This window comes from Chiloscyllium punctatum, chromosome 44 (genome assembly GCF_047496795.1).
Source record: "Chiloscyllium punctatum isolate Juve2018m chromosome 44, sChiPun1.3, whole genome shotgun sequence".
Taxonomy (NCBI): Eukaryota; Metazoa; Chordata; class Chondrichthyes; order Orectolobiformes; family Hemiscylliidae; genus Chiloscyllium; species Chiloscyllium punctatum.
In genome coordinates this window covers 2,623,094-2,649,033 of record NC_092782.1, presented here as the reverse complement: position 1 = coordinate 2,649,033, position 25,940 = coordinate 2,623,094, and the positions used below count along the sequence as shown (strand labels likewise).

Below are 25,940 nucleotides of genomic sequence, written 5' to 3'. Positions count from 1 at the left end.
CTGTGCATGTATGGCTGCAAGGGGCACGCTGGCTTATAAAAGAGATTATCTGGTCATTAACAATTTGCTACTGCAAAATGGATAAGTGCCATGCAAAACTTCCTCAACCACATCGAAGTATTTAAATGGCTGAGAAGTGCCATCCCATTTAAAATGCAAATTTAAAGTAAAAAGCATTTTTGACAATTTTCCATTCAGCAGCCAAGCGGATATCATCTCTGAAGCATCTTCTAACTCTACAGGTATCAAGGTAAATGTTATTAGCAATGGCACCAATGGTGTACATGTAAAAATCCAGTCTCGATGTTAATTTTACAACAAAATATCAAAGTTAAATATAGATGATAATATTAAAACTACTTTTGAACTCAAGCTACTTTGGAACATCAAAAAGGTACTCATCACTTCATTTCTTCCTTGATCCTATCAGATGTGGAAACTTGAAACAAGACCAAAGCACAGTAAAAACAGTGTAGCACAAAGAAACAAAAAGCCCTTTGATTTCTTAAAGATAGAATTTCAAAACCATACATCTTAGCAGAGTGTTTAATGTAAGCAGTTGTGCTGTGGGAAAACTACTGCATGCATCTCAATTACATAAACATCTTGTGGGTTCTTTTATAAATTGAGCTGAAGAAGCCAATTAAGTTTAGTCTACAGTTCAGCGTTGTCCAATGCATCCGACCACTAATCTCTGAAGGCAGGAGACAAGATTGATTCTCATAACAGTACAAAGACAACTCAAGTATTTCCTGTACCTGCAGGTTTTTTTTTCATGAAAAGCAAACATGAAATGTACTCTAAAACTTTGTGCACAATTACTTACTCATACACTCCACATCAGGATCTCCCCAGAAGAATTCTTGGCAGTCACTACATGTGCGCCCTCCAAATCCAGCCATGCACTGACACTGCCCGGTGAACTGTTTAAAAATTAAAATCAACAGCTGACATCATATCCTATTGATAATTATTACTTTTACCAAATTGAAGGAAAAAAGTACAAATTGAGTGAACTGCAAAATACAGGTCTTGATCAACTACTTTTTTTACCTCCATACTTCCACTGCTGACAGATTGTTAGCAATTAGTATCAAAGTTATGCTCAACCCTCGTGTTCCCCACTACTAAAGATTCAAATTCACTTCAGACAGAACCTCCTCATTCAAGCACAGATTGCCTCTAATACCTCAGTCCTTGACAGAGAACTTAAGGAGAAATCATTCCCACTTACAGAAGGATTAAGGAGCCAAGCATGAGGATCTTTAAAAAAAAGTAGTTGGCAAAAGAACTGGAGGTGACACAATGAGAATGTTGTGGTCATGCTGAATCATGCTGGAATATGGGAAAGGCAAGTTCAAATGGACCTTTCAATAGAGAATTGGATAAGCACTGATGAGAAATCATTTGCAGAGCTATGAGAAGAAAGGTGGGAAAATGGGGCCAGCAGACCTGCTCTTGCAGAGACTGCACAAACATGACCAGCCAAATAGCCTCCTTTTGTGCTGTAATCAATTTGTGATTCTAGGAGATGCAATTCATATTGAGCCTCTGTGTGTAGACCGGGAGGAAAGGAGGAGAGAAGTAAAAAAAGAAAAGCAAATTTCTATCCTATCCTGCTTCCATGCCCACATGCACTCTATTTCTCAGACAAGAGTGATCCAGAAATTGAGCCACTAAGCAGAGTTTCTGCATGTACAGTTGCTACATCCAGGATCAAATAACTCCTTTCAATCCTGGATTAAAACTTTTTGGTCTTCCTGGACTACTCAGTCCTGGACACACTTGCTGAATAAAATTACTAAGCCACTCAAGGGAAGTTGCATTATATGTCTAGCACATAATCCTGAGCTGAATTTTGTGCATTCATTCCTAAATTAATCAAACATTGGAGTTGCAAGTAATTACATGGAGATAGAAGGTGACCTTTTCTCAAGGTCATTCGAAAACCACTTGGTTTGTTATGACATCACAGTAGATTCATGGATAACTCCTTCACTGCCCTCAGAAATTTTAACCATTCTCCATGAGAGAGAAAAGATGATTGATTACATGCAACTTGATATGTTCTATTCCACAGGCAAAGGGCAAAATGAGGAGGCTAACAAATGAACCCATACTGACAGCACCCTTCCACATCACACTTGAGCCATCCAGCTAGCTAACTGAGCTGACCAACCCCTGACATAAAGTGTTAAACATCAGTGATGAGTAAACAATATCATAGATGTGCATCATTAGGCACTGCACCATATCAACCAATCTCCTCACTAAGACATTTACAGGAGGGTTGTTGTGATGCTGCAGCAGTGTCCCTAGCTCGGGACCAGAAGGCCTAGGTTCAAGTCTCACCTGCATAAGACATGCATCAGAACACGTCTGAACACGTTGAATTAAAAACAATCTAAAAAAACTGTATAATTAAGCACTACGCTGTAGCACTGCAAGCCATAGGCATGTATTGTGGTATCGAGATCAACACATTAGAAAGAGTGGAAAATAATGGTGAAGGTACAAGGGCTTTGTCACAGTTTTCCACTTCTGGAGGTACTGGTGTTGGGATAGGGTGGACGAAGTTAAATATCACACACCAGGTTACAGTCCAACAGGTTTATTTGGAAGTACTGGCTTTCAGAGCGCTGCTCCATCATCAGGTAACTAGTTAACTAACTTCCAAGTGAACCTGTTGGAATATAACCTGACGTTGTGTGATATTTAACACAGTTTACACTGAGTGCATTCCTGTTGAGCTTAGAATGTGCAATTAAATGTACAGCTACATTTTCCTCTGAAGGCTACTGGATTATGATGCTACTCCAGAATAAATACTCATTATAAATACAAAATGCTCAGACTACACTTCAAGGATTAACTTTAAGTTATTATTCACTATAATTACTGGAGTGTCAAAAATTACAAGTTTGTGTGGTGATTCTTACTACGAAGAACAACAAAACTCCAGTAAAAATGTTCAACCTTTCAACCACATTTTCAAAACAAAATCCACCCAAGTAGCAATTTTCCAGGAATTTTCTCACCTCATTACAAGATGCTGCACGTGAGTGAATTTCATTACAGTTGCAGAGTTCACAGCCTGTTCCACTTGCTAGTTTCCAAGTATTAGGTGCACACTGATCACACATAAGACCAGTCACATTTGGAAGACACGGGCATTGACCAGTGGTTTGGTTACAATGGCATTCATCTGCAGAAGTGCATTGCTCCTTTACAGTACCCAAGTAATTGCAGACACATTCTAAAAAAATAGAAGTTCACAGATATAGTTATTTTTCATTAAACAATTTGTGTATGTATGCTACTCTGAAAGGCAAAATTGCTCTGGAGAAACAAACCATAGATAATCAAACAACTAAGACTTATAAACTGGCAAAGGTTTTGCAGTCAACAATATTCACTGCCGATCTCAAAGAAAGCTGCCACAAATTCATGCAATCTTGGGATTTCCCTATTCCCAGTATCTGTTTGAATCTGACACCAAGCTGAGCACATCTCCAGGCATCAGAAACATCGTCGTCAACAAGTAGGTTAAGTGGTCCATCGCAGTGAATTACTCAGAGTGAATGTTATTTCTGGTCTTGCTGCCCGAGTTCCCAACCCACTATGCCCCTCACCACTTCATGAATCACTTGCAGATACACATGAGATTAAGATATATAAATTTGCCAATAAAATTTTCTAAACGTAATGAATTTAAAAATTTGATCACAAATGAGAAATTTGATATTTTGTAAATGAAAAAATGTTTTCTAAGGATAGTGATACTGTTAACAGTAATTATGAATGAGTACAGTATCAAAGAGTCATACGGATGTACAGCATGGAAACAGACCCTTCGGGCCAACTCGTCCGTGCTGACCAGATATCCCAACCCAATCTAGTCCCACCTGCCAGCACCTGGCCCACAACCCTCCAAACCCTTCCTATACATATACCTATCCAGTTGCCTCTTAAATGTTGCAATTGTACCAGCCCCCACCACTTCCTCTGGCAACTCATTCCATACACGCACCACCCTCTGCGTGAAAAAGTTGTCCGTTAGGTCTCCTTTATATCTTTCCCCTCTCACCCTAAAGCTATGCCCTCTATTCTGGACCCTCCCGACCCCAGGCAAAATACTTTATCTATTTATCCTATCCATGCCCCTCATGATTTTATAAACCACTCCAAGGGTTACCCCTCAGCCTCAGGGAAAACGTTCCCAACCTATTCAACCTCTCCCTATAGCTCAAATCTTCCAATCCTAGCAAAACCCCTGTAAGTCTTTTCTGAACCATTTCAAGTTTCACAACATCCTTCCGATAGGAAGGAGATCGGAATTGCATGCAATATTCTAAAAGTGGCCTAAGCAATGTATAGTTGCAACATGACCTCCCTATACTGTACTCAATACTCTGACCAATAAAGGAAAGCATTCCAAAAGCCTTCTTCACTATCCTATCTACCTGCGACTCTACTTTCAAGGAGCTATGAACCTGCACTCCAAGATCTCTTTGTTCAGCAACACTCCCTAGGACCTTACCATTAAGTGTATAAGTCCTGCTAAGATTTGCTTTCCCAAAATGCAGCACCTCGCATTTATCTAAACTACACTCCATCTGCCACTTCTCAGCCCATTGGCCCATCTGGCCAAGATCCTGTTGTAATCTGAGGTAACCTTCTTCGTGTCCACTACACCTCCAATTTTGGTGTTATTGGCAAACTTATTAACTATACCTCTTATGTTCACACCCAAATCTATCAGAAATCCTGTTACACCTTATCCAACAATGTGTAATTCCAAGGCTTTTGACAACATGGTTAAATGATGTAACTGGACAGGTTTTCGACAGTTCAGTTATTGATAGCAGTCTGGATGGACTTCAACAATGCAGCTGAACAGCAGAACAGATAGCAACATCTGGATTTCCGGGTTTAAATTGTGTGAACTCCAGAAGTTGGTATTAGTTTCAGAGAAATAATGATAGTGAATGTTAACAGTTCCACTATCATTACCACTAGAAAATCTGAGCTAATTATATTGATTATTTGACTTAACAAAAAACTTTTAAAAACATACAATATAATGAAGAACATTAATTTATCCACTTCAGAGTATTCTTGCCATTTAAAACAAACCTTGTGAACCAATGTCAGCCAAAAGTAAAATGTAGTTAAGGATGGTAGTACCCTTCCTGTAGAATATTAAAGGGAATATTGTTCATGTAGATGTTAAACTACAAGGTGTCCTCCTAACCACATTCCTCCCTCAACTAAGACCAAAAGCAAATTAGCTGGCCGTTCAATATTAGGTGAAAACTGATTCTCATGATAACTTAATTAAAAGTGCCTTTAGTTTACAGTAATTCATTTGATGTGAAATTTCTTGCCATTATTCTTGTAAATTAATGTTGATAAATGTAAAGGGTCTATGGTTGTTAGGAGCTAAATCACGAACTATTCTGGGAATGATGGCCATGATCTTCTTGGAGATCCTCTCCACTTTGAACCAAAACCTGCAACTCATTCTAAAAGATGAAAGACTTAACAGCAATCTAGGTTCGTTCAATATATCATTTCAGTTGAGTGACACTGTAATCTTTTGCTATAAATTATGATCCTGCCCCACAGCTCCCTGATGAAGCAGCAGTGCTCTGAAAGCTTCCAAATAAACCTAATGGACTATAACCTGGTGTTGTGTGATTTTTAAATTTATTCTAGGAATAAAAACGATTGTTAATACCTGCGCTGTTTTTAAATATTTGCTTCTACTGTATTAAATCTGAAACGGTTTTGATGAAACATTGCTGGTTTTTCATGTTAATTAAGCTGATTTAAAAAAAAAAGGTACCTCACTATCTTTATACCCTCCAGCAGGATGGCTTTAGGTAGCATGCAATGTCTTCTTTTGTTAAACAGCTGATCAGTTTTATAGTGCTGTGTCTGGATTTTTTTATGTTTAACATCTCAAAATATTAAAATGAAATACCAATCAGGAAAAACAAATGAGTCAACCCTTCCAGAATTACCAAGAAATATCTACTGTTGCCAGATAGATTGCTATAGTCATTCACTTCTATACATTGCAGTGTACTGCAGCATCCAACTATAAGTAAATAATTTCAGGAATCCTTCAGTATTACTCTAACAAAAAAAGGTGCTGATGACTTGCCTTTAAAGACATTTTCAAGCTGACTTCTTCACCCTATCCATTTGGAACCTGTATTAACTGTTAACCAGTATTTGTATTCCCCCTTCCCTGTGTGTGCAACAGCCTGGGATATTCTGATATATATTAAGGGATTTATTAAATACAAGTTGATGATGCTTTTGAAGCAAATACTCAAGTTATTCCAAAAATGTATTTTATAGAACCTGTACTGACTTCAATTTATACAATTAGTAGCCACACAACACCAGGTTATAGCCCAACAGGTTTATTTGGAAGCACTAGCTTTTGGAGCTCTTCTGGTGCTTCCAAATAAACCTGTTGGACTATAACCGCGTGTCATACGATTCTTAAACTTTGTCCACCCCATCCAACACTGGTTCCTCCACATCATAGCATCTATTTATACACAACTGCTTGAAGGCAAATCACACAAGAAGATTGGGATCAGAACTGTAACTCAGGTCAAAACACAAGTCATTCAGCTCTTGATATGCACCAAAGCCACCAGAAAAAGACGATGACTAAGAATGGGTGGCATCTGGGGAGAAAACTCAAAAGGGGTCAGATGCCTGCTTGAGAATTACACCTCCAGCTGACCTTCAATTAAACTTTTCCTGAAACAATGACAATAATTAATCTCCTTAACCCCACCCGCACCCCACCTATGCATTTTGTTCTTGCATTTCACTAGTTAAATCGACACTGGGGAGAACAAATTAATGGGTGCTGACTGCTGCATAAGTGTCAACAAGAAAACCACCGAAGCAAACCTCATGTGGCCAGGAATCCTTTGTTAATTACTTTACCATTCTGTTCTGATGTGAAGATCGCCATGGAGTGTTTATGTAAACAAAGCTTTTGTTTTCCCCAGGTTTGTGAATCCATGGGGAACAAACATGTTGATCTGGTGATAAAGAGCAATGACTATTTGCAACTTTGACCTCAGGTTTGGTGGGGGGGGGGGGGATGGGGATGGGAATGGGGGATGGGAGAGGAGATGGTTAAGACTGTGGAAATACCTACCGTCTTCACATTCATTGGGAAAGCAATTTGTCCAGGATATTCAAGATATCACTAATGACATCAAGAAAGAAAATGAGTGGGTGAAGCAAAAATGTAAAAATCACAGACATTTATAGACACTAATAATGCCTCTTTCAGAACATGCATCTTTAACCTAACAAAGACATGTTTCATTGTTGATTTCCCTGCGGTGGGGGAGCCCAGAACTAGAGGGCATAGGTTTAGGGTGAGAGGGGAAAGAATTTAAAAGGGGCAGAGGGCAATTTTTCCACTCAGAGGGTGGTACGTGTATGAACTGAGCTGCCAGAGGAAGTGGTGGAGGCTGGTACAATTACAACATTTTAAAAGGCATCTGGATGGGTATATGAATAGGAAGGATTTAGAGGGACATGGGCCAAGTGCTGGCAAATGGGACTAGATTAGTTTAGGATATCTGGTTGGCATGGACAAGTTGGACCGAAGAGTCTATTTCCATGCTGTGCATCACTATGACTCTAATTATGTTTTTTTTTTAAAAACTGCCAAATTGCCCCAGCTGTTGATCAGGACAAGAGAAACTATCGTCAGTTCTGATATAACATGGAGTTCTATTCTCATGCAATTTCCTGTTATAAGAAAATTGCACAATAGCTGTGCTATCTGAACTAATGGGGCTGGAGTCACATTAAAGCCAATACAGGTAGGAAAGTTCACATTCTCCAAATAACCGTCTAAATTCTTCAATTCCGTTAAAGCCAATTCATGTTGAAGAAACAGGCATTATAGCAGAACTGAGTGTACTTGATTAGTAATTTGCTTATTTGAGAAGATTGTTTCCAATGATAAACAAGCTTAATAATCATGTAAAATAAGGACATGATATCACAAACACTAAAACTGGGTGCAGTCTTGCTTTGCACTTTGTGTCAATTGCAAAGTACATGACCATCACTGGCAATACTCGATGCCGTGACCACCATTTAGTATTTCCATGTGAGCAGGTAGAGCTCACAGTTTGTTATTTACAGCAATATTATTTTCCGATTGCTGGATTTTATATGGATGACCATCTATTCAGTTTGGCCGAGATCTTTACTAACAGACCAAACACGATGTGGTACAAAAATCTGAAACATGCAAATCTTGCACGCAGACTGCTGCTCAATGTTACTTAAACCCTCATCAAGGTATAAACAAGGAAAATTTAGCACCAGTGCAATGGACATTCTTGACTGACCCATTACATAAACAGATGACAAAAAAAAACACAAGAGGCTAGAAAGGAATGGAATGAAATGACCACACACCACTGAAGGATCAGGATGTAACAAAATCCTTTAGAAAGTACATAATTCAGCCAAGAAATGCAAAAGCAAAATATGCATTTCATGATTCTTAAGTTCCTGTGTCATTGAAAACATGAAGTATTTCTTACTTTTACAATCCTGTTGCAGTGCCTTGCCATAATAACCAAGCTTGCAGAGTTCACAATGTTCACCCTCAGTGTGATATAGACACTTCAGGCAGGCTCCAGTTTGCTTGTCACATGATTCTGCATCAGTCATGTCAATGTTGTTGCTGCACTGGCACCCCTGACAATGCCCTCTTGTTTCATTCGGATTACCGTAAAATCCAGAAGCACATTCATCACATCGAGCACCTGGTAGAAGTGAAGTACAAGTTTACACAAAATAAAAGTTTGGGGCAATGATATTTAATGCAGATACACAAAAATTACAGCATGGAAGTAAAACAGTTGGTATTGCTGTTAATTTTTTTTAAAACTTCACAGGGGGTGGATATCACTAGCTTTTATTGCCCATGAGAAGGTGGGGAGCTGTCCTTCTGAACCACTTCAGCCTGCGTGACCTGGGTACACCTACAGTGCTATTAGGCAGGGAATTCCAGTATTTTGACAGTGACAATGAAGGGACACTGACATAGTACCAGTGAGGGATGTGTGGGACGTGTTGGCAAATTTGCAGGTGATAGGATGCCCAACTCTTTTGGGGCAGTAAAGATGTTTCGAAGGTGCTGTCAAACTTGTAGGTGGCATACACAGCAGTGCTGTATATGTGTGGTGGATGGAATGAACATTGAAGTTGTCAGATGATACACCAATCAAGCAGGTTACTTTCTCCTGAATGGCATCTGTGTGACACAACTTCAGTATCGAGGATGGTTCAGTGGTTAGCACTGCTGCCTTACAGTGCCAGGGACCCAGGTTCAAACCCAGCCTCGAACGAATGTGTGGAGTTTGCATATTCTCCTAGTGTCCACGTGAGTTTCCTCAAGGTGCTCTGGTTTCTTCCCACAGTCCAAAGCTGTGCAATTTGGGGGAATTGGCCAGGTTAAATTGCCCATAATGTTCAGGGATGTGTAGGTTAGGTGCATTAGTCAGGGATAAAAGTAAAGTAGGGAGAATGGGTCTGGGTGGGATACTCTTCAGAGAATTGGTGTTGACTTATTAGGCCAAATGACCTGTTTCTACATTGCAGGGACTTTATGATTCAGACTCATCAATGTGTAATATTCAGCAGCAGTGGTGAATATTATCACTTCCAGCCACATGATTGAAAGAAAAGGCCAATCAATGATTAAGCAGTTGAAGATGATCCAACCGAGGACATGACCCTGAGGAATTCCTGCAGTACAATCCTGTGTCTGAACTGATTTGCCTTCAATGACCACAACCTATCCTCCTTTATTCTAAATTCAACTCCAACCAGAAGAGAAAATGCCACACCCCACACCCATAACCCCATTTCCCATACCCAGGTTCCCAATAACTCCAGTTTTTATTGGGTTCCTTCATGCCACATTTGGTTGAATGCTGATTTGATGTCATGGACAGTCAACCCTTATTTCCCTTCAGAAGGTCAACTCTTGTCAGCGTTTGGACCAAGGCTATAATGTGCTCAGGAATTGAGGGTCCTTGATCAAGTTAATCTGTAGCAAGTGTAGCTTTGCAGCACTATAGACAAAACCTTCCATCACTTTTGAAGTGATTGAGTGTAGATTGATGGAGCAGTAATTGGCTGGGTTAGATTCATGTTGCTTTTTTGGGCACAGGACATACCAGGGCAAATTTTTACATCGTCAGGTAGGGGCTAGTATTCTAAAAGCACTGGAACTACTTAGCAATAGTACTAAAGACCATAGCCAAGATGTTGTCAAGATTCACAGCCTTTGCAGTTTTTAGTGCCTCCAGTCATTTCTTGGTATCACAAAAAATAAGTCAAATTGGCTGAAGTCTGGGATCTGCAATGCGAGAGACCTCAGGAGAAGGCAGATAAGGAAAGTTCACTTGCATACGTGGCTGATGATTGTTGCAAATGCACCAACCTTATCTTTTATACTGATGAGGTGTGCTCCCATATTATGGAAGATATGGATAGATATGAAGTCTCCTCCTGGTGGCTTAATTGCTACCATTCAGGACTACACAGCATGGGTCTGACCTGTTGTTTGGTAGAAGTTGAAATGGTTTGCTTCAAGAATATAACTGAAAGGACATTTCACAGTGTCTCATACATCTGTACAATGAAAAGACTTTCTGCTCTATATATTAAACTATTTGCAATCTGGGTAAATTTAGCATAGCTTTACACCATCCTTACATACCTGTGTATCCATCTTGACAGAGGCACACAATATTTTGTGAACTAGGATCCTGGTAACAGCCAGAGGCAAACTGCCGTCCAGTATCTGGACCATCTGGGCAAGGACATGGGCGACAGTGATCACCGGACCCAAGTATAGGGTTCCCATAATAACCTGACATACAGCTACAACAGAAACAAGGAAGTTTTAACAATAGCAGTTTTCTTATTTTAATTTCAAGTAAAATTACTTTTTTTATGAACACTAGTAAGAGAGACAATACCTGTCACAATTATGTCCACTAGTGTGATCTCTGCAGCCCAAACATTCGCCACTTTCTAAGTCACAGTGATCCGTATGTCCATTGCACTGGCACGGACGACAGTTCGGAAATCCCCAGTAACCAGGCTGACACTGATCACACTGCCGACTATAGACCCCTTCTTTGCAGCGACACTGGCCAGTACCAGGGTTGCAAAATTCATTGACTGAACCTTCCAGATGACAATCACAAGCTAGAGCAAATTTTAAAATAAATGCAGTCAGAAATGGTATATATAACTGCCGATCACTTCATTGTCATGGAGTCACAGAGATGTACAGCACGGAAACAGACTCTTCAGTCTAATTTGTCCATGCTCACCAGACATCTCAACCCAATCTAGTCCCACCTGCCAGCACTTTGCCCTTATCCCTCCAAACCCTTCCTATTCATATACCCATCCAGATGCCTTTTAAAAGTTGCAATTGTACCAGCCTCCACCACTTCCTCTGGCACCTCATTCCATGTAAACACCACCTTCTGCGTGAAAAAGTTGCCCCTTAGGTCTCTTTTATATCTTTATCTTTCCCCTCTCATCCTAAACCTATGCCCTCTGGTCTCCCCCACCACAGGGAAAAGACTTTGTCTATTTATCCTATCTATGCCCCTCATGATTTTATAAACCTCTATAAGGTCACCCCACAGCCTTTGATACTCCAGGGAAATCAACATCACCCTATTCAACCTTTCCCTATAGCTCAAATCCTCCAACTCTGGTAACATTCTTGGAAATTTTTTCTGAACCCTTTCAAGTTTAACACCATCCAAGGTCTCTTTGTTCAGCAACACTCCCTAGGACCTTACCATTAAGTGCATAACTCCTGCTAAAATTTGCTTCTCCAAGATGCAGCACCTCGCATTTATCTGAATTAAACTCCATCTGCCACTTTTCAGCTCATTGGCCCATCTGATCAAGATCCCATTGTAATCTCAGGTAATCCTTGCTATCTACTACACCTCCAATTTTGGTGTCTGTAGGGAATTGAGATTAAATATTTTGCATGTACCTATGCAACAATTTTGCACATTTGTTAAAAATCACACTCAATGCCAGCAGTATCTTTGGGAAGCCTAATTAAGAATGGAGTTGAATGGTCCAGGTTCAATCTCATGACTGTTAAGTTAGACTTTCGCAGCCAGAAACATTGATTATTTCCATTTAAGTACCAATGGAGAAAAATCAGCAACTTATACAGAATAGCTAAAAGTGGTTCAGGGGGCAAAGTGACCAAAGAAAACTGATGCCAAGCTAAATAAATAAATAGCAGCCATGACCAAAGGCTAGGTTATATGAAGGACTACAAAGAGAGGAAGAGAAAGGGATGTAGGGGAAAATGGCCACTCAAGCAAGATCAGCAGCAGCAAGAAATTCACAGAAGTCAGGATAGAAGAATGCAAAGTTTTGAAGGAATTCGAAGCTCAAATGTATAAGAATTTAAGTTAAGAATTGGAAGCATTGTATAACTGGATAGAACTGTTGAATGGTGCTGGTTCAAAGGATAATAAAGCAAATTGAAAGTCCAACAACATCATTCCGATCTCTCTTCCTATTTTGACAACATTTTGTATACTCTATGCAGGAACCTTGAAAACAAATGGCAAACTTGGCTTACTGCGCAAGTGAATGCTTCCTCAGCACCACACACTGAACAGTTCCAAAATAACCCCAGGATTTCTGGTCAGGATAGGGATAATAGGATAAATCCTTCACCAATTACACCTGAAGACAGCGATGTTGTAAATGATTGAGGTGGATTATACGCACCATCACTCAACATTACTAGCTGGAGGAGGCACTCTTTTTATTGGAAAAAATACTGCTCTTATCATGATGGCAAATTTTATTTGTTGTATTCAGAGATTATCCTTAAAATCTGTAGACTCTGTAAATAAACTGCGTTCTGCAAAATAAACAGCTCGCTGCAAACTTTGCCTCCAACTTGGTCTCTTGACGCCACTGTGCTGGACTAAAATACAATAGTGATGCTTCGACACGTTACTCATAAAGGATGTCTAAAAAGGGCCTGATTTCACCAGCCCAATAAGATGGGGCAACAAGGGTGCAGAGATCTAAGATAATCAAAAATAAGTGCTTCCTTTCAAAAGTTCTCTGGAACACTTTCAAACGTGAAAGGAGAGCTCTGACCATACCCTTTTATAAAACTGTACTTACGCCGGCAGCCACTAGGACCAAAACCATAAGTTGCAGGAGCACACCGGTCACAGTTACGGCCAACTACACTGGAGCGGCATTGGCATTGTCCTCCATTGGGATTACAAACAGAACTGAGAGATCCCTGAGGATCACACTGGCATGCTAGAGAAACAGAGAATAAATCTACATTAGAATATGCAATTAGATGAAAACGTCACAAGTAGCCAAAGTTACATCTTCAAAACTAAATCCAAAAGTATTCTTCCTTATATTAAAATAAAAAAGGGTGATAAGAAGGGAAATTGGACCGATTAAAGACCTAAAGTACAAATCATGAGGCAGGGGTATGGGTGAAATATCGAGAGAGAACTCTGCATCTGTCTTTAGCAAGATGCTGCCTAACTCTACTGAAAAGGGATAGTTGAGGCACAAGACAGGAGAAAAATTAATAAAAAGGAAGCATAGACAGGTTGTTTTTACTTACTTTAAAAGTGACCTAGATTGGTAATTGCAGAGACTCTGACCAAAATCCTCTAAATCCTTGGTAGACTGGAGAATTACAAACTTTACAGTAACAAAGAAAGGGAGCAAGGATAAGACTCGCAACAACAGGCTTTTTTTAGTTCATTCACCCAGGTTGTGATTCTCATTGACCAGGCCACGGTGGCAGAGTGGTTAGCACTGCTGCCTCACAGTGTCAGAGACCCAAGTTAATTCCCACCTCAGGTGACTGTGTGGAGTTTGCACATTCTCCCCGTGTCTGCGTGGGTTTCCTCCCACAATCCAAAGATGTGGAGGTTAGGTAAATTGGCCATGCTAAACTGCCGGTAGTGTTAGGTGAAGGGGTAAATGTAGGGGAATGGGTCTGGGTAGGTTGCGCTTCGGCAGGTCGGTGTGGACTTGTTGGGCCGAAGAGCCTGTTTCCACACTGTAAATAATCTAATCTAAGTAATCTAATCTTATTGGCTCAGCCTTAATTACGCAGAGGATGGTTAAGAGTAGCAATAGCTCTGAAGTCACATGTAAGCCTGACTAGCTAAGGACAGCAGATTCCTTCCCTAAAAAAAGAAAAAAAAAGTGAACCAGATGGCTTTTCCAATAATAGCTAGACTCTTAATTCCAGACTTTTTGTTTTAAATACAGTCAATTCTGCTCTAATGTGTGTTTCTTCAATGCAAATTGGCTTTACTGCGATTGAAGAATTTACAGTTATTTGCAGAATGCCAATTTTTCTTACCTGTATTGGCTAAAACAGGACTCTGGCCCCACTAGTTTAAATGGAGATTCTCTTATATCGCGAGATTGAGAGAGAATGGGAGTATCACAATATATCAGAACTGACTATTGAATTTGCTTAAATCTGCCAAGGGGGATTTGAACACAGACCCCCAGAACATTACCCAAATTTCTGTACTAATAGTCTAGCGATTATAACACTAAGCAATTGTCTCCCCAGTATTTGTGTGAAAGCCTTCAGAAATTATTCTTTGGGCCAAAATTCATAGTTTTACAAACACAAATGAATGCAGCATTAGAAAAACTGTTTATCAAAGTAGCTTGAGAGTTTTTGATAAGGTAACAGAGGATTGTGTGTAAGGAACTGGGACCTTGCATTTATGTCACACTACAGGTGACCCCACTACACGATATATATATCACTCACACACACACACACACATCTAAAAGTTGGAAGTTCTACATTGGAGGAAGGCTAATTTTGACGGTATTAGGCAAGAACTTTCAAAAGCTGACTGGGGGCAGATGTTCACAGGTAAACAGACAGCTGGAAAATGGGAAGCTTTCAGAAATGAGACAATGAGAGTCCAGAGACAGTTTACTCCTGTTAGGGTGAAAGGGAAGGCTGGTAGGTGGAGGGAATGCTGGATGACGAGAGAAATTGAAGGTTTGGTTAAGAAAAAAAAGGAAACATATGTCAGGTTTCGACAAGATAGATTGAATGAATCCTAAGAAAAATAGGAGTATACATAAGAGGGAAATCAGGAGACCAAAAAGGAGACATGAGAAAGTTCTGGATTCTCCTTAACTCTATTTGCCAAAGGGTTTTTACAAATACATGAAGGACAAAAAGGGTAACTAGGGAGAGAATAGGGCTCCTCAAAAATCAGCAAGGCACCCTTTGTGTGGAGCCACAGGAGATAGGGGAGATACTAAATGAGTATTTTGTATCAGTATTTACTGTGGACATGGAGGATATAGAATGTAGGGAAATAGATGATGACATTTTGAAAAATGCCCATATTACAGGGAAGGAAGTGCTGAATGTCTCGAAACACATAAAAGTGGTTAATTCCCCAGGACCTGATCAGGTGTACCCTAGAACTCAGTGGGAAGCTAGGGAAGTGATTGCTGGGCTTCTTGCTGAGATATTTATATCATCGATAGTCACAGGTGAGGTGCCAGAAGACTAGAGGTTGGCCAACGTGGTGCCATGTTCAAGAAAGGTGGTAAGGACAAGCCAGGGAATTATAGACCAATGAGCCTGACGTCAGTGATGAGCAAGTTGTTGGAGGGAATCCAGAGGGAAAGGATGTACATGTATTTGGAAAGGCAAGGATTGATTAGAGATAATCAACATGGCTTTGTGCGTGGGAAATCATGTCTCACAAACTTGATTGAGTTTTCTGAAGATGTAACAAAGAGGATTGATAAGGGCAGAGTGGTGGACGTGATCTACATGGACTTCAGTAAGGTGTTCGAAAAGGTTCCCCATGGGAGACTAGTTAGCAAGTTTAGATCCCACGGAATATAGGGAGAACTATCCATTTGGATACAGAACTGGCTCAAAGGTAGAAGACAGAGGGTGGTGGTGGAGGGTTGTTTTTCAGACTGGAGGCCTGTGAACAATGGAGTGCCACAAGGATCGGTGCTGGGTCTACTATTTTTCATCACTTTTAAAAATGATTTGGATGTGAGCATAAGAGATATAGTTAGTTTGCAGATGACACCAAAATTGAAGTGGATAGCGAAGAAGGTTACCTCAGATTACAATGGGATCTTGATCAGGTGGGCCAATGGGCTGTAAAGTGGCAGATGGAGTTTGATTTAAATAAATGCGAGGTGCTGCATTTTGGGAAAGCAAATTTTAGCAGGACTTATACACTTAATGATAAGGTCTTGGGGAGTGTTGCTGAACAAAGAGACCTTGGAGAGCAGGTTCATAGCTCCTTGAAAGTGGAGTCGCAGGTAGATAGGATAGTGAAGGAGTAGTTTTGGTTGCTTTCCTTTATTGGTCAGAGTATTGAGTACAGGAGTTAGGAGGTCATGTTGCGGCTGTACAGGACATTGGTTAGGCCACTTTTGGAATATTGCATTCAATTCTGGTCTCCTTCCTATTGGAAAGATGTTGTGAAGCTTGAAAGGGTTCAGAAAAGATTTACAAGGATATTGCCAGGGTTGGAGGATTTGAGCTACAGGGAGAGGTTGAATAGGTAGGGGCTGTTTTGTCTGGACGTAAGAGAATGAGGGTTGACATTATAGAGGTTTACAAAATCATGAGGAGCATGGATAGGATAAATAGACAAAATGGGAACCATAAATAGACAAAGTCTCTTTCCTGGAGTGGGGAGTCCAGAACTATAGACCATAGGTTTAGGGTGAGAGGGGAAAGATATAAAAGAGACCTAAGGGGCAATTTTTTCATGTAGAGGTGTGATACATGTATGGAATGAGTTGCCAAAGGAAGTGTTGGAGGCTAGTACAATTGCAACATTTAAAAGGCATTTGGATAGGTATATGAATAGGAAGGGTTTGGAGGGATATGTGCCAGGTGCTGGCAGGTGGGACTAGATTGGGTTGGGATATCTGGTCAGCATGGACAGGTTAGACCGAAGGGTCTGTTTCCGTGCTGTACGTTTCTATGACTACGGGGTGAATTTGCATTTGCAGAATTGTATTTGCAGATACAGTCTATTTTTGCTCAAAAAGCAACAACCTGCAGGCAGTCAGTCCATGTGACATTTTATCAATTCCTACTTTGGAAACAGAACCAGTCTGACTCAAGGTTGGGATACAGACAGACTCTAATCTCTCACCTTTAATGCATTGTCTGAGCTGAAATGTCACTTTTTTAAATTATAAAACCTTAAGTTATCTTGAGAACGTGACTTGAAAATAGTTCTGGGATTTCTACACTAATGAACCAAAAACCTGCAGCCCATTCTAAAAGATGAAAGACTTAACAGCAATCTAGGTTTGTTCAATATATGATTTAATTGTATGACACTGTGATCTTTTGCTATAAATTCTGCATCTTCTGATTGTACCGCACTAGCTACCTGATGAAGGAGAAGCACACTGAAAAGTAGTACCCTGTGCTTCCAAATAAACCTGTTGGACTATAGCCTGGTGCTGTGCAATTTTTGACTTTGCCCACTCCAGTCCAAACACCAGTACCTCCACATTATGTTCTTGTGTTCTAATAATTAATTGTCACTGTTTTGTATTCATTCTTTTAATTCAGTTTTACTTACCCTCTGGCAAACAATTTGAAATGCTTCTTGAAAATTTAAATCCATCCCAGACCAATAAAATCACTGATTCATTAATCTACAAAGCTCTTCAAAGCATTCCTCAAAGATCATGATCCAAAACTGTTCAACTATGCTCTTTAAACAAGCATTGATAACATGCTGATAAGACATCTGAATATTCTTTTCACTGAAAATGTCAAATTTACTGCCCTTAGTTGTCCTTCATGTATAACTTCTTACTAAGCTTATAAATCAGTTTTATAAAATTAAAACTGCCATACCAAAGCAACTGGAACATAGAACATTACAGTGCAGTACAGGCTCCTCGATGTTGTGTCGACCTGGAAACAATCTGAAGCCCACCTAACCTACGCTATTCAATTCTCATCCATATGCCTATCCAATGACCACTTATATATGTTTGTAAAGTTGGCAAGTCTACTAATGTTCCAAGCGGTGTATTCCATGCCCCTACTACTGAGTAAAGAAGCTCACACTGACATTTGTCCTATATCTATCACCCTCACAATTTAAAGCAATGTCCCCCTCATGCTCGCCATCACCATCCAAGGAAAAAGGCTCTCATTGTCCAAAATATCTAACCTTCTGATTATCTTATATGACTCAATTAAGTCATATCTCAACCACCTTCTCCAATGAAAACAGCCTCAAGTCCCTCAGCCTTTCAGTGTAGGGTCTTCCCCTCCATACCAGGCAACATTATAGTAAAACTCCTCCTAGTAAATGTCATGACAATCCTGACCACAACTTTCTAATTAAGCTATTACACCCTTCAATACTGAATTATTTTTAAAAAGTACAAAGCCACAACAGAAGATAAATCACAAGTCGGTGTACCAGCAAAGAAATAAATTCTTCAAAAAAATACATACTCAGCATATTGAAGTGGATGTGAAAAACTACTTTTGAAAAAAAACCACAGGTTACAATTTTGAAAGGGTACAATTTTGGCACCTTTTATATTCTTATTCAAATGCTTAACTATTCCATTGTTTGTGCTAACTTATCAAGAGCAATTTGCAGTAATACATTCCATATTCCCTTATCCTTTAAAGAAATGTTCAAAGCCATGATCTTCTTCTTTAAGATTTCATGACCAGTCTTAAGTTTATGCCTTTTTGTTATTGATACACTAAACAGCAGAAATAAATCTTTCACTAGTTTTTCCTCCAATCCTTCAAAGTAAAGATGCAATTAAGTCTTCAAAGTCTATGTTTCAACGTCCTTTCTAAACTGTAAATGCATTCAAACTGTGAACAAATGTTTACACCATATTTATTAAAATCTCTCTTGTTTTCAAATCTAAGTAATTACTGCTCTGGTTACCCCATATTTCTCAACTACCAGCCCACCATGATAAATATTTTGTAGAAAGAATGAAGATAAACATACGTAAAGCTCCTTCGTGGATTATGGAAGAAATGCTAGACAGGATGCCCTTACAGACATCAGTCATTGGAGTTTTAGTAACACTTTGACTGTTCTCCAAGCAGCGGTATCGTTGAAAGGTTTCCCAGGCTTTGTTTGTGACAATCTCACTCAATTCCCCTACAGAGAATATATCCAGTGACTTACAGTGAGGCATGAGTACAAGCTGGAAAAATATTGAATTAAGAATCAGTTCCTTTGTCAAAATCCATTCTCTTTTAGAGAAGTTCAAAGTTTTACATTTTGTATCATTGGAGATTAAGACTTAAGAGCAATTTTACTTATCTCTGCTTTTCTACAAAACAGAATCTAATAGAACATGCTGACTTCAGCAGGAATTTCTGATTCAATTTAGAGTGAAAAGCTGTAATCTAGGCAAACATATTGTAAGACCTACCAATTACTTTCACATACATCCGTAAACATTACAACCATACTGGCTTAAAGCTACAATTGTAACTTGTGGCACTTGTAAGTATTAAAATGGAAAAAGGGGTATTGGTACCTGGACATACCAATACATTTTCTGGATTAGTGGTGCTGGAAGAGCACAGCATTTAAGGCAGCATCCAAGGAGCTGCAAAATTGATGTTTCGGGCAAAAGCCCTTCATCAGGAATCCTGATGAAGGGCTTTTGCCCGAAACGTCGATTTTGCTGCCCCTTGGATGCTGCCTGAACTGCTGTGCTCTTCTAGCACCACTAATCCAGAATCTGGTTTCCGGCATCTACCACGCCAATACATTTATCAATTAGATTTACTGAAGTAAATTTTAGATAATATTTATTTATAGACATACATACCGAATCTATGAGTGTATAAGGAGTTTCCATTTCATCATCAGTTGAGTACTTTGTTAACTCTAAACGAATGGTGTAATTAAGTTCTTTCTCAAAGCATACAGGCCGAGGTAGGACCACATATCTAGAGAGGAACATTATGACCAACATTCATAGTTATTCCAATACTTTAGACTGGTGGCTTACTACAATTCACAACATTTTATTTACCTTAAGTTGGCTTTATCCTGTTACAAGTCCACTATGCTACTTCCTTCCAAATTTTGTCAAAGAATATGCAAAATCTAAAACAGTTAACAAGTAAAACAATTAAGTACTTTGATTCTAACCTTGATCCTGATGGCAGAGAAAAGACTTGGTTGTCATCAGCAGGTGTAGTATTCCCACATCGACTGCTGCTGTGAATTTTACCAGGACGGAACACAGTTATTTTTGCTTCTTCCCAGTTTTTTGGTAGCTGAACAGAAGGAGCACATTGCATTCATGTCAATATTACTAACAGTTCTATGAAAGTATTATGGAGACAGCTTACTGAATGAAGATTACTAACCTGAGGTTCATAACGTATCAGCAGATCATACTCCATGGAATATGGGATGTTGTGTACATGGAATTCTAGATACGCTCCTTCAGGAGCCTTTACCAATCCAATTCCTGTCCAGGTTGGAGAATGATTTTGCGGAGACTGGCGCTGTACTATTGTCGCTTCCTGCAATGAAGGAAAGTCATCACGAGTGTTTCAAAAAGTCAGAAAGGACCTCTATACAACTGTCCCGAATCAAAGCTAACTTACAGGACCCAAGGCAGCCTCCTCTGCCTCGTATGTGTAATGATCCAGGGCAATAAAATAAAACCCAGATTCAACTTCATTGCAGCGACGTCCAACCATATGATTTTTGCACGGGCACTGGCCTGTCTCTGCAGAACAGCTGTAAAAGCAAAACCAGTATTACTTCATTGCAACCTGAAACATGCGCATTGGGACTATGCTTAATGGGAGTATTTGGGGGCAAGGAGAAAAGACAGAAGACCGTGTGGAGTACTTTCTCCTAATGGGAGTTGTAGTCTGTTACATTTAAAATTATAATGTCTTTCCATTGGGCACTTCATTAGCAGCAGACATTAAAACAAAAGACAATTTTCCTCCCCCCATGAAAAGCTAACACACTTTTGTTACTATTAAACACACAAAGAAATGAGCACATACTGACATAATTTTTCTCCAACTTACATTAGGACACATGCACAAAATCATCATTTGAACAAAATATAACATCAGGGCTTCTGATAAACAAAGTGGTACAACATCAAGAGTTATCATCTCCAGAATCAGATAGGCATGAGGAGAAAATTAGAGGAACTGAAAGGGCAGCAGAGAGATGATCACATTGTTAAAGAAAACTTGTTTTATAAATCATCATTTTCATATAAGTAGCTATTGGAAAAAGAATATCATTTGGGAGCATTCTTTCAATTGCTATTCAACCACGAGGCAGTTGAACGAAAAGACACTTTTAGAAGCAACTCGCTGTTGCATTTATCACTACCTCCTTTCATCCAAACTGTTATGGCATTTGAGTGTTCCCAGTTAATCAGTAATCATTTGAACATTTCTTCTGTATAATAAATGATTAAGAAGCCAGCCTTACTCATTGCTGTAGGATCCCCCCAAGTCACAGTCACAGGGGCGACACCCATCAAGATCACTGCTTAATCCCCAGTGCTGCGGCTGTAAAACAATAAATCGATATAGCTTTAAGTATCACATGACTACAGCCAAACTATTGAAAGACTAACTTAATTATGCATGGTCTTAAATCATGTGGTAAATCTAAATAGTCAGTTCATATTCTTCAACTTCATTAAAGTTTTTTTAATATAAAAATCACACTGCCACAAAAAACAAATCTGTGGACTCAGAAATAAACTAGAGAAGCTGTTTTCAGTGACAAATAATTTAAATCCCATGTTCATTATTCCAAAAATAGAGAATTAGCTCAATTTTCTTTTGAAAGGGGCTGAATACTTTCACCAGCTTTGTTGAACAAACTTTAGTAAGTTTTTCCCACCACATTCTGTCAACATTCTGTTAAAAAAAAAGTGGGTGGCACGGTGGCACAGTGGTTAGCACTGCTGCCTCACAGCGCCGGAGACCCGGGTTCAATTCCCGCCTCAGGCGACTAACTGTGTGGAGTTTGCACATTCTCCCCGTGTCTGCGTGGGTTTCCTCCGGGTGCTCCGGTTTCCTCCCACAGTCCAAAGATGTGCAGGTCAGGTGAATTGGCCATGCTAAATTGCCTGTAGTGTTAGGTATGGGGTTGATGTAGATGTATGGGTGGGTACGCTTCGGCGGGGCGGTGTGGACTTGTTGGGCCGAAGGGCCTGTTTCCACACTGTAAGTAATCTAATCTAATCTAATATAATTTAAGCTTCATGGAAGAATCAGGTCTCAGTTTAATTGCTGTACACCTCCTGGACACAATACATTTAGGGCTGGGAACTGATGTGTTCACTTACAGGAAAGTACGCTCAGTTTATTTTGATTCTTTGAATAAAATAGATAGGTTAAATCAAGCAAGGCCTTTAGTACTCTATCATTTAAGGAAACAAATTCTCTGGTTGACCTACCCAGATATCAAGAATAAATTTCTGTTAGCGCACTGGGATGAGGGCTCATATACAGAAATCAATGATGCCAGTAGAAAATAAGTATCTGCACTGTAGGTTGGCAAATTTGATGCTAGTTCAAAGATTTAGGATGATAAAACTAACCATGTGTTCTTTGAAAGGTTTAAATTAACTTCAACTCAAAAACCTTGAACAATTTTTGGCATTTTGTCCATTTCTGATTCTGTAGTTTTCTTACCAGACACTGATCACAGTTCCTTCCCGTCACTAGACGCTTACAGAAACAATTTCCCGTTACATCATCGCATGGAGTTCCGCCTGGATGAGTTCCCAAATGGTTACAGGTACATGCTAAGGTGACCAAAATGAAATGTGTCAGCAATGCTCTGTTTTAGTGATGCAGGAACGTTTAAAATTAATTTTGGAGGTGAGTATATGGTTTGTGGGTCATAGAATTTCAACTGCTGTCTGACCGTACCACACCATAGGAATGAGTGATCAGAGGAAAATCCGGTAGATGTTTGAACTGGGCAGGTCATTAAATGGATCCCTAACACTTCTACCCACACGCAGAAAGCTATTCAAAAAGAAGGCTTCTACAATGACTGTATGGCTCTGATTATAATTTTAATGTATAGAGCATATGCAATATATTCTTTCCCTAGTTACACTGGGTTTTGAGTGGTCTATCTCTACAGGGCTATTGAAATACCCTAAGCTGAGGCAAGCCTTTTAAGTTTAAGATGTACATGGGGTCAGAATTAACATCCCCAATTCTTCCTAACTTGCAATTTGAGGTGGAGACAGGAGTGGTTTACATCTGCTTGTTTCATCTGTACAGAAGTTAATTAAATTAGCAAAAGTGGTTCGGTCCCAAAGATTGCCATGATATTTGAATCAAACCTCAACCTGGAAACATGTGAGTTTCCTGATTATACCTGCAAACAAATATCATAGGCTCAACAGGCTTTCCATTAACTTCTGCTGAAATTTTTTGTTCAATGTAATTCATGGAACGTAAGCACTGCTGAGCCTGCATTTAGTACCCATCCCTCATCACCCTTGAGAATGCTGTGGTGAGCTGTGTGTTTGAACCACTGCAGTCCTCCTGCTGTAAGTGAATGCATAATACTGATGTGAATGCAGATGACACAAAGGTTGGAGGTGCCGTTGATAGCATCGAGGGCTATTGCAGGCTGCAGCACAACATTGACAAGATGCCGAGCTGGGCTGAGAAATGGCAAATGGAGTTCAACCTGGATAAATGCGAAGTGATGCATTTCAGAAGGTCAAACTTGAATGCTAAATATAGGATTAAAGACAGGATTCTTGAAAGTGTGGAGGAACAGAGGGATCTGGGCATGCAAGTACACAGATCCCTCAAAGTTGCCACCCAAGTGGATAGGGTTGTTAAGAAAGCATATGGTGTTTTGGCTTTGATTAACAGGGGGATCGAGTTTAAGAGCCATGAGGTTTTGCTACAGCTCTACAAGTCCCTGGTGAGACCACACTTGGAATGCTGTGTCCAGTTCTGATCACCCTACTATAGGAAAGATAGAGAGACTTTGGAGAGGGTGTAAAGAAGGTTTACCAGGACGCTGCTTGGACTGGAGAGCTTGCCTTATGAAGAAAGGTTGAAAAAGCTCAGACCTTTCTCTCTGGAGAGAAGGAGGAAGAGAGGAGACCTGATCCAGGTGTACCCCCAAGATAATGAGAGGAATAGATAGAGTCAATAGCCAGAGATTTTTCTCCAGGGCAGGATTGACTGGTACGAGGGGGTATAGTTTTAAGATATTAGGGGAAAGGTATTAAGGAGACGGCAGAAGTAGGTTCTTTACACAGAGAGTTGTGAAAGCATGGAATGTGTTGCCAGCAGTGGAAGCAGAGTCATTAGGGACATCTAAGCGACTGCTGGACATGTACATGGAGAGCAGTGAGTTGAGGGGTGTGTAGGTTAAGTATTAATATTTTACATTAGGATTACACCTCGACACAACATCGTGGGCCAAAGGGCCTGTTCTGTGGTATACTTTTCTACATTCTATGTTCTACTGTTAGGGAAGGAATTCCCAGCTTTTAATCTGGTGACACTGAATACACTGAATTCAAAGTCAGGATGGTGAGTGGCTTGGGCAGGAACTTGCAATTGGTGGTATTTCCACATGTTGCAGCCCTTGCAGATGGTGTTGTGGTGAATTTGGAAGAAGCGAAGAAGCCTTGTTGAAACACCACAGTGCATCTTGTAGATGGTACCCTTTGCTGTTACTGTGTGACAGTGGTGGTGGGAGTGAACGTTTGTGGATGGGCCTTGCCTTGGATCATGACAAGTTTTGTTTTAAGTGTTGTTGGAGCTGCACCATCCAGGCCACTGGGGAGTATTCCATCACACTCGTGTCTTATGGGTGATGAAATTACTTGATGCAGAATTCCTAGCCTCTGACCTGTCCTTCATATGGATAATCCCATTCATCTTTTGGTCAAAATTGAAACTTGGAAGTCATGAATAAAGTATGAGAAGTATGGTGTGTAGCACAATATCATCAGAAGGGTTCAGGATTTTCAGCTACTGCTTGAATAGAACAAACGTATTATACTGACAGGAGAAACTTGGATTCTGTGCTTGTAAGCCATTCAATTTATCAAAGGATATGCTATCAAAAAATTATACTGCTCACTTCTACCTGATTATACATCTTATATGCTTCCTGATCACTTCCAATTCCTTTTCCAGATTCCCAGCACCTACATAGCTCTTGTAAAACATTTAAAATATTTGCGTAGTTTGTGACAAAATGGCCCACATCTTAATTTAATTTCCCCACTAGAGTTATCATAGAAATTCACTGATAGAAATTTAATTAAGTCATTTAAGTCACCAAAGCACTTAACTTTTCATTTCTCTAAACTGATGAACAAACCATTGTATGCTGATCCAATTTCATATAAACACAATCCTACACTAAAATAGTATGATAGCTTATTCTCAATCACACTTGTAAACAGATTTCATGGGAGAAGATAAATAAAAAACATAAAACAAAGCACACAATGTGTATCAATTTTCAAAAATAGTCATCTACTTACACTGGCAACCCAATGGGTCATCTGCACTTAGGCCAAAGAAACCCTCTTTGCAGAGATCACAGCGTTCACCCTCAATGTTGAGTTTACAGCGGCACTGCCCCGCAATGAGATTAGCTGTCAAATCCGTGTAGCTGTCACAAATTCCACCATTTAATGATCCAGCAGGGTCACAGTTACAAGCTGCATTCGCAATAGATTCAAGTAATTTATATATCAAGAGTACAGAAAATTGCATTTCA

The 25,940-nt window shown here is 39.8% G+C and overlaps 1 protein-coding gene across 1 annotated transcript in view; it reads right to left on the bottom strand.

Annotated features, from left to right (window-relative positions):
* The window catches only part of LOC140466668 (laminin subunit beta-1-like), a 98,223-nt gene that overhangs the window by 38,981 nt on the left and 33,302 nt on the right, over positions 1-25,940 (bottom strand). The window contains exons 10-23 of the mRNA XM_072562108.1: positions 25,702-25,881; positions 22,856-22,968; positions 21,639-21,718; positions 20,783-20,918; positions 20,540-20,698; positions 20,319-20,446; positions 19,993-20,113; positions 19,155-19,356; positions 13,270-13,413; positions 11,058-11,289; positions 10,796-10,959; positions 8,607-8,831; positions 3,039-3,256; positions 827-923 (exon numbers count right to left, since the gene is read on the bottom strand). Of these exons, the coding sequence (XP_072418209.1) occupies positions 827-923; positions 3,039-3,256; positions 8,607-8,831; positions 10,796-10,959; positions 11,058-11,289; positions 13,270-13,413; positions 19,155-19,356; positions 19,993-20,113; positions 20,319-20,446; positions 20,540-20,698; positions 20,783-20,918; positions 21,639-21,718; positions 22,856-22,968; positions 25,702-25,881 (2,199 nt within the window). The remainder of the gene's footprint in view (positions 1-826; positions 924-3,038; positions 3,257-8,606; positions 8,832-10,795; positions 10,960-11,057; positions 11,290-13,269; positions 13,414-19,154; positions 19,357-19,992; positions 20,114-20,318; positions 20,447-20,539; positions 20,699-20,782; positions 20,919-21,638; positions 21,719-22,855; positions 22,969-25,701; positions 25,882-25,940) is intronic.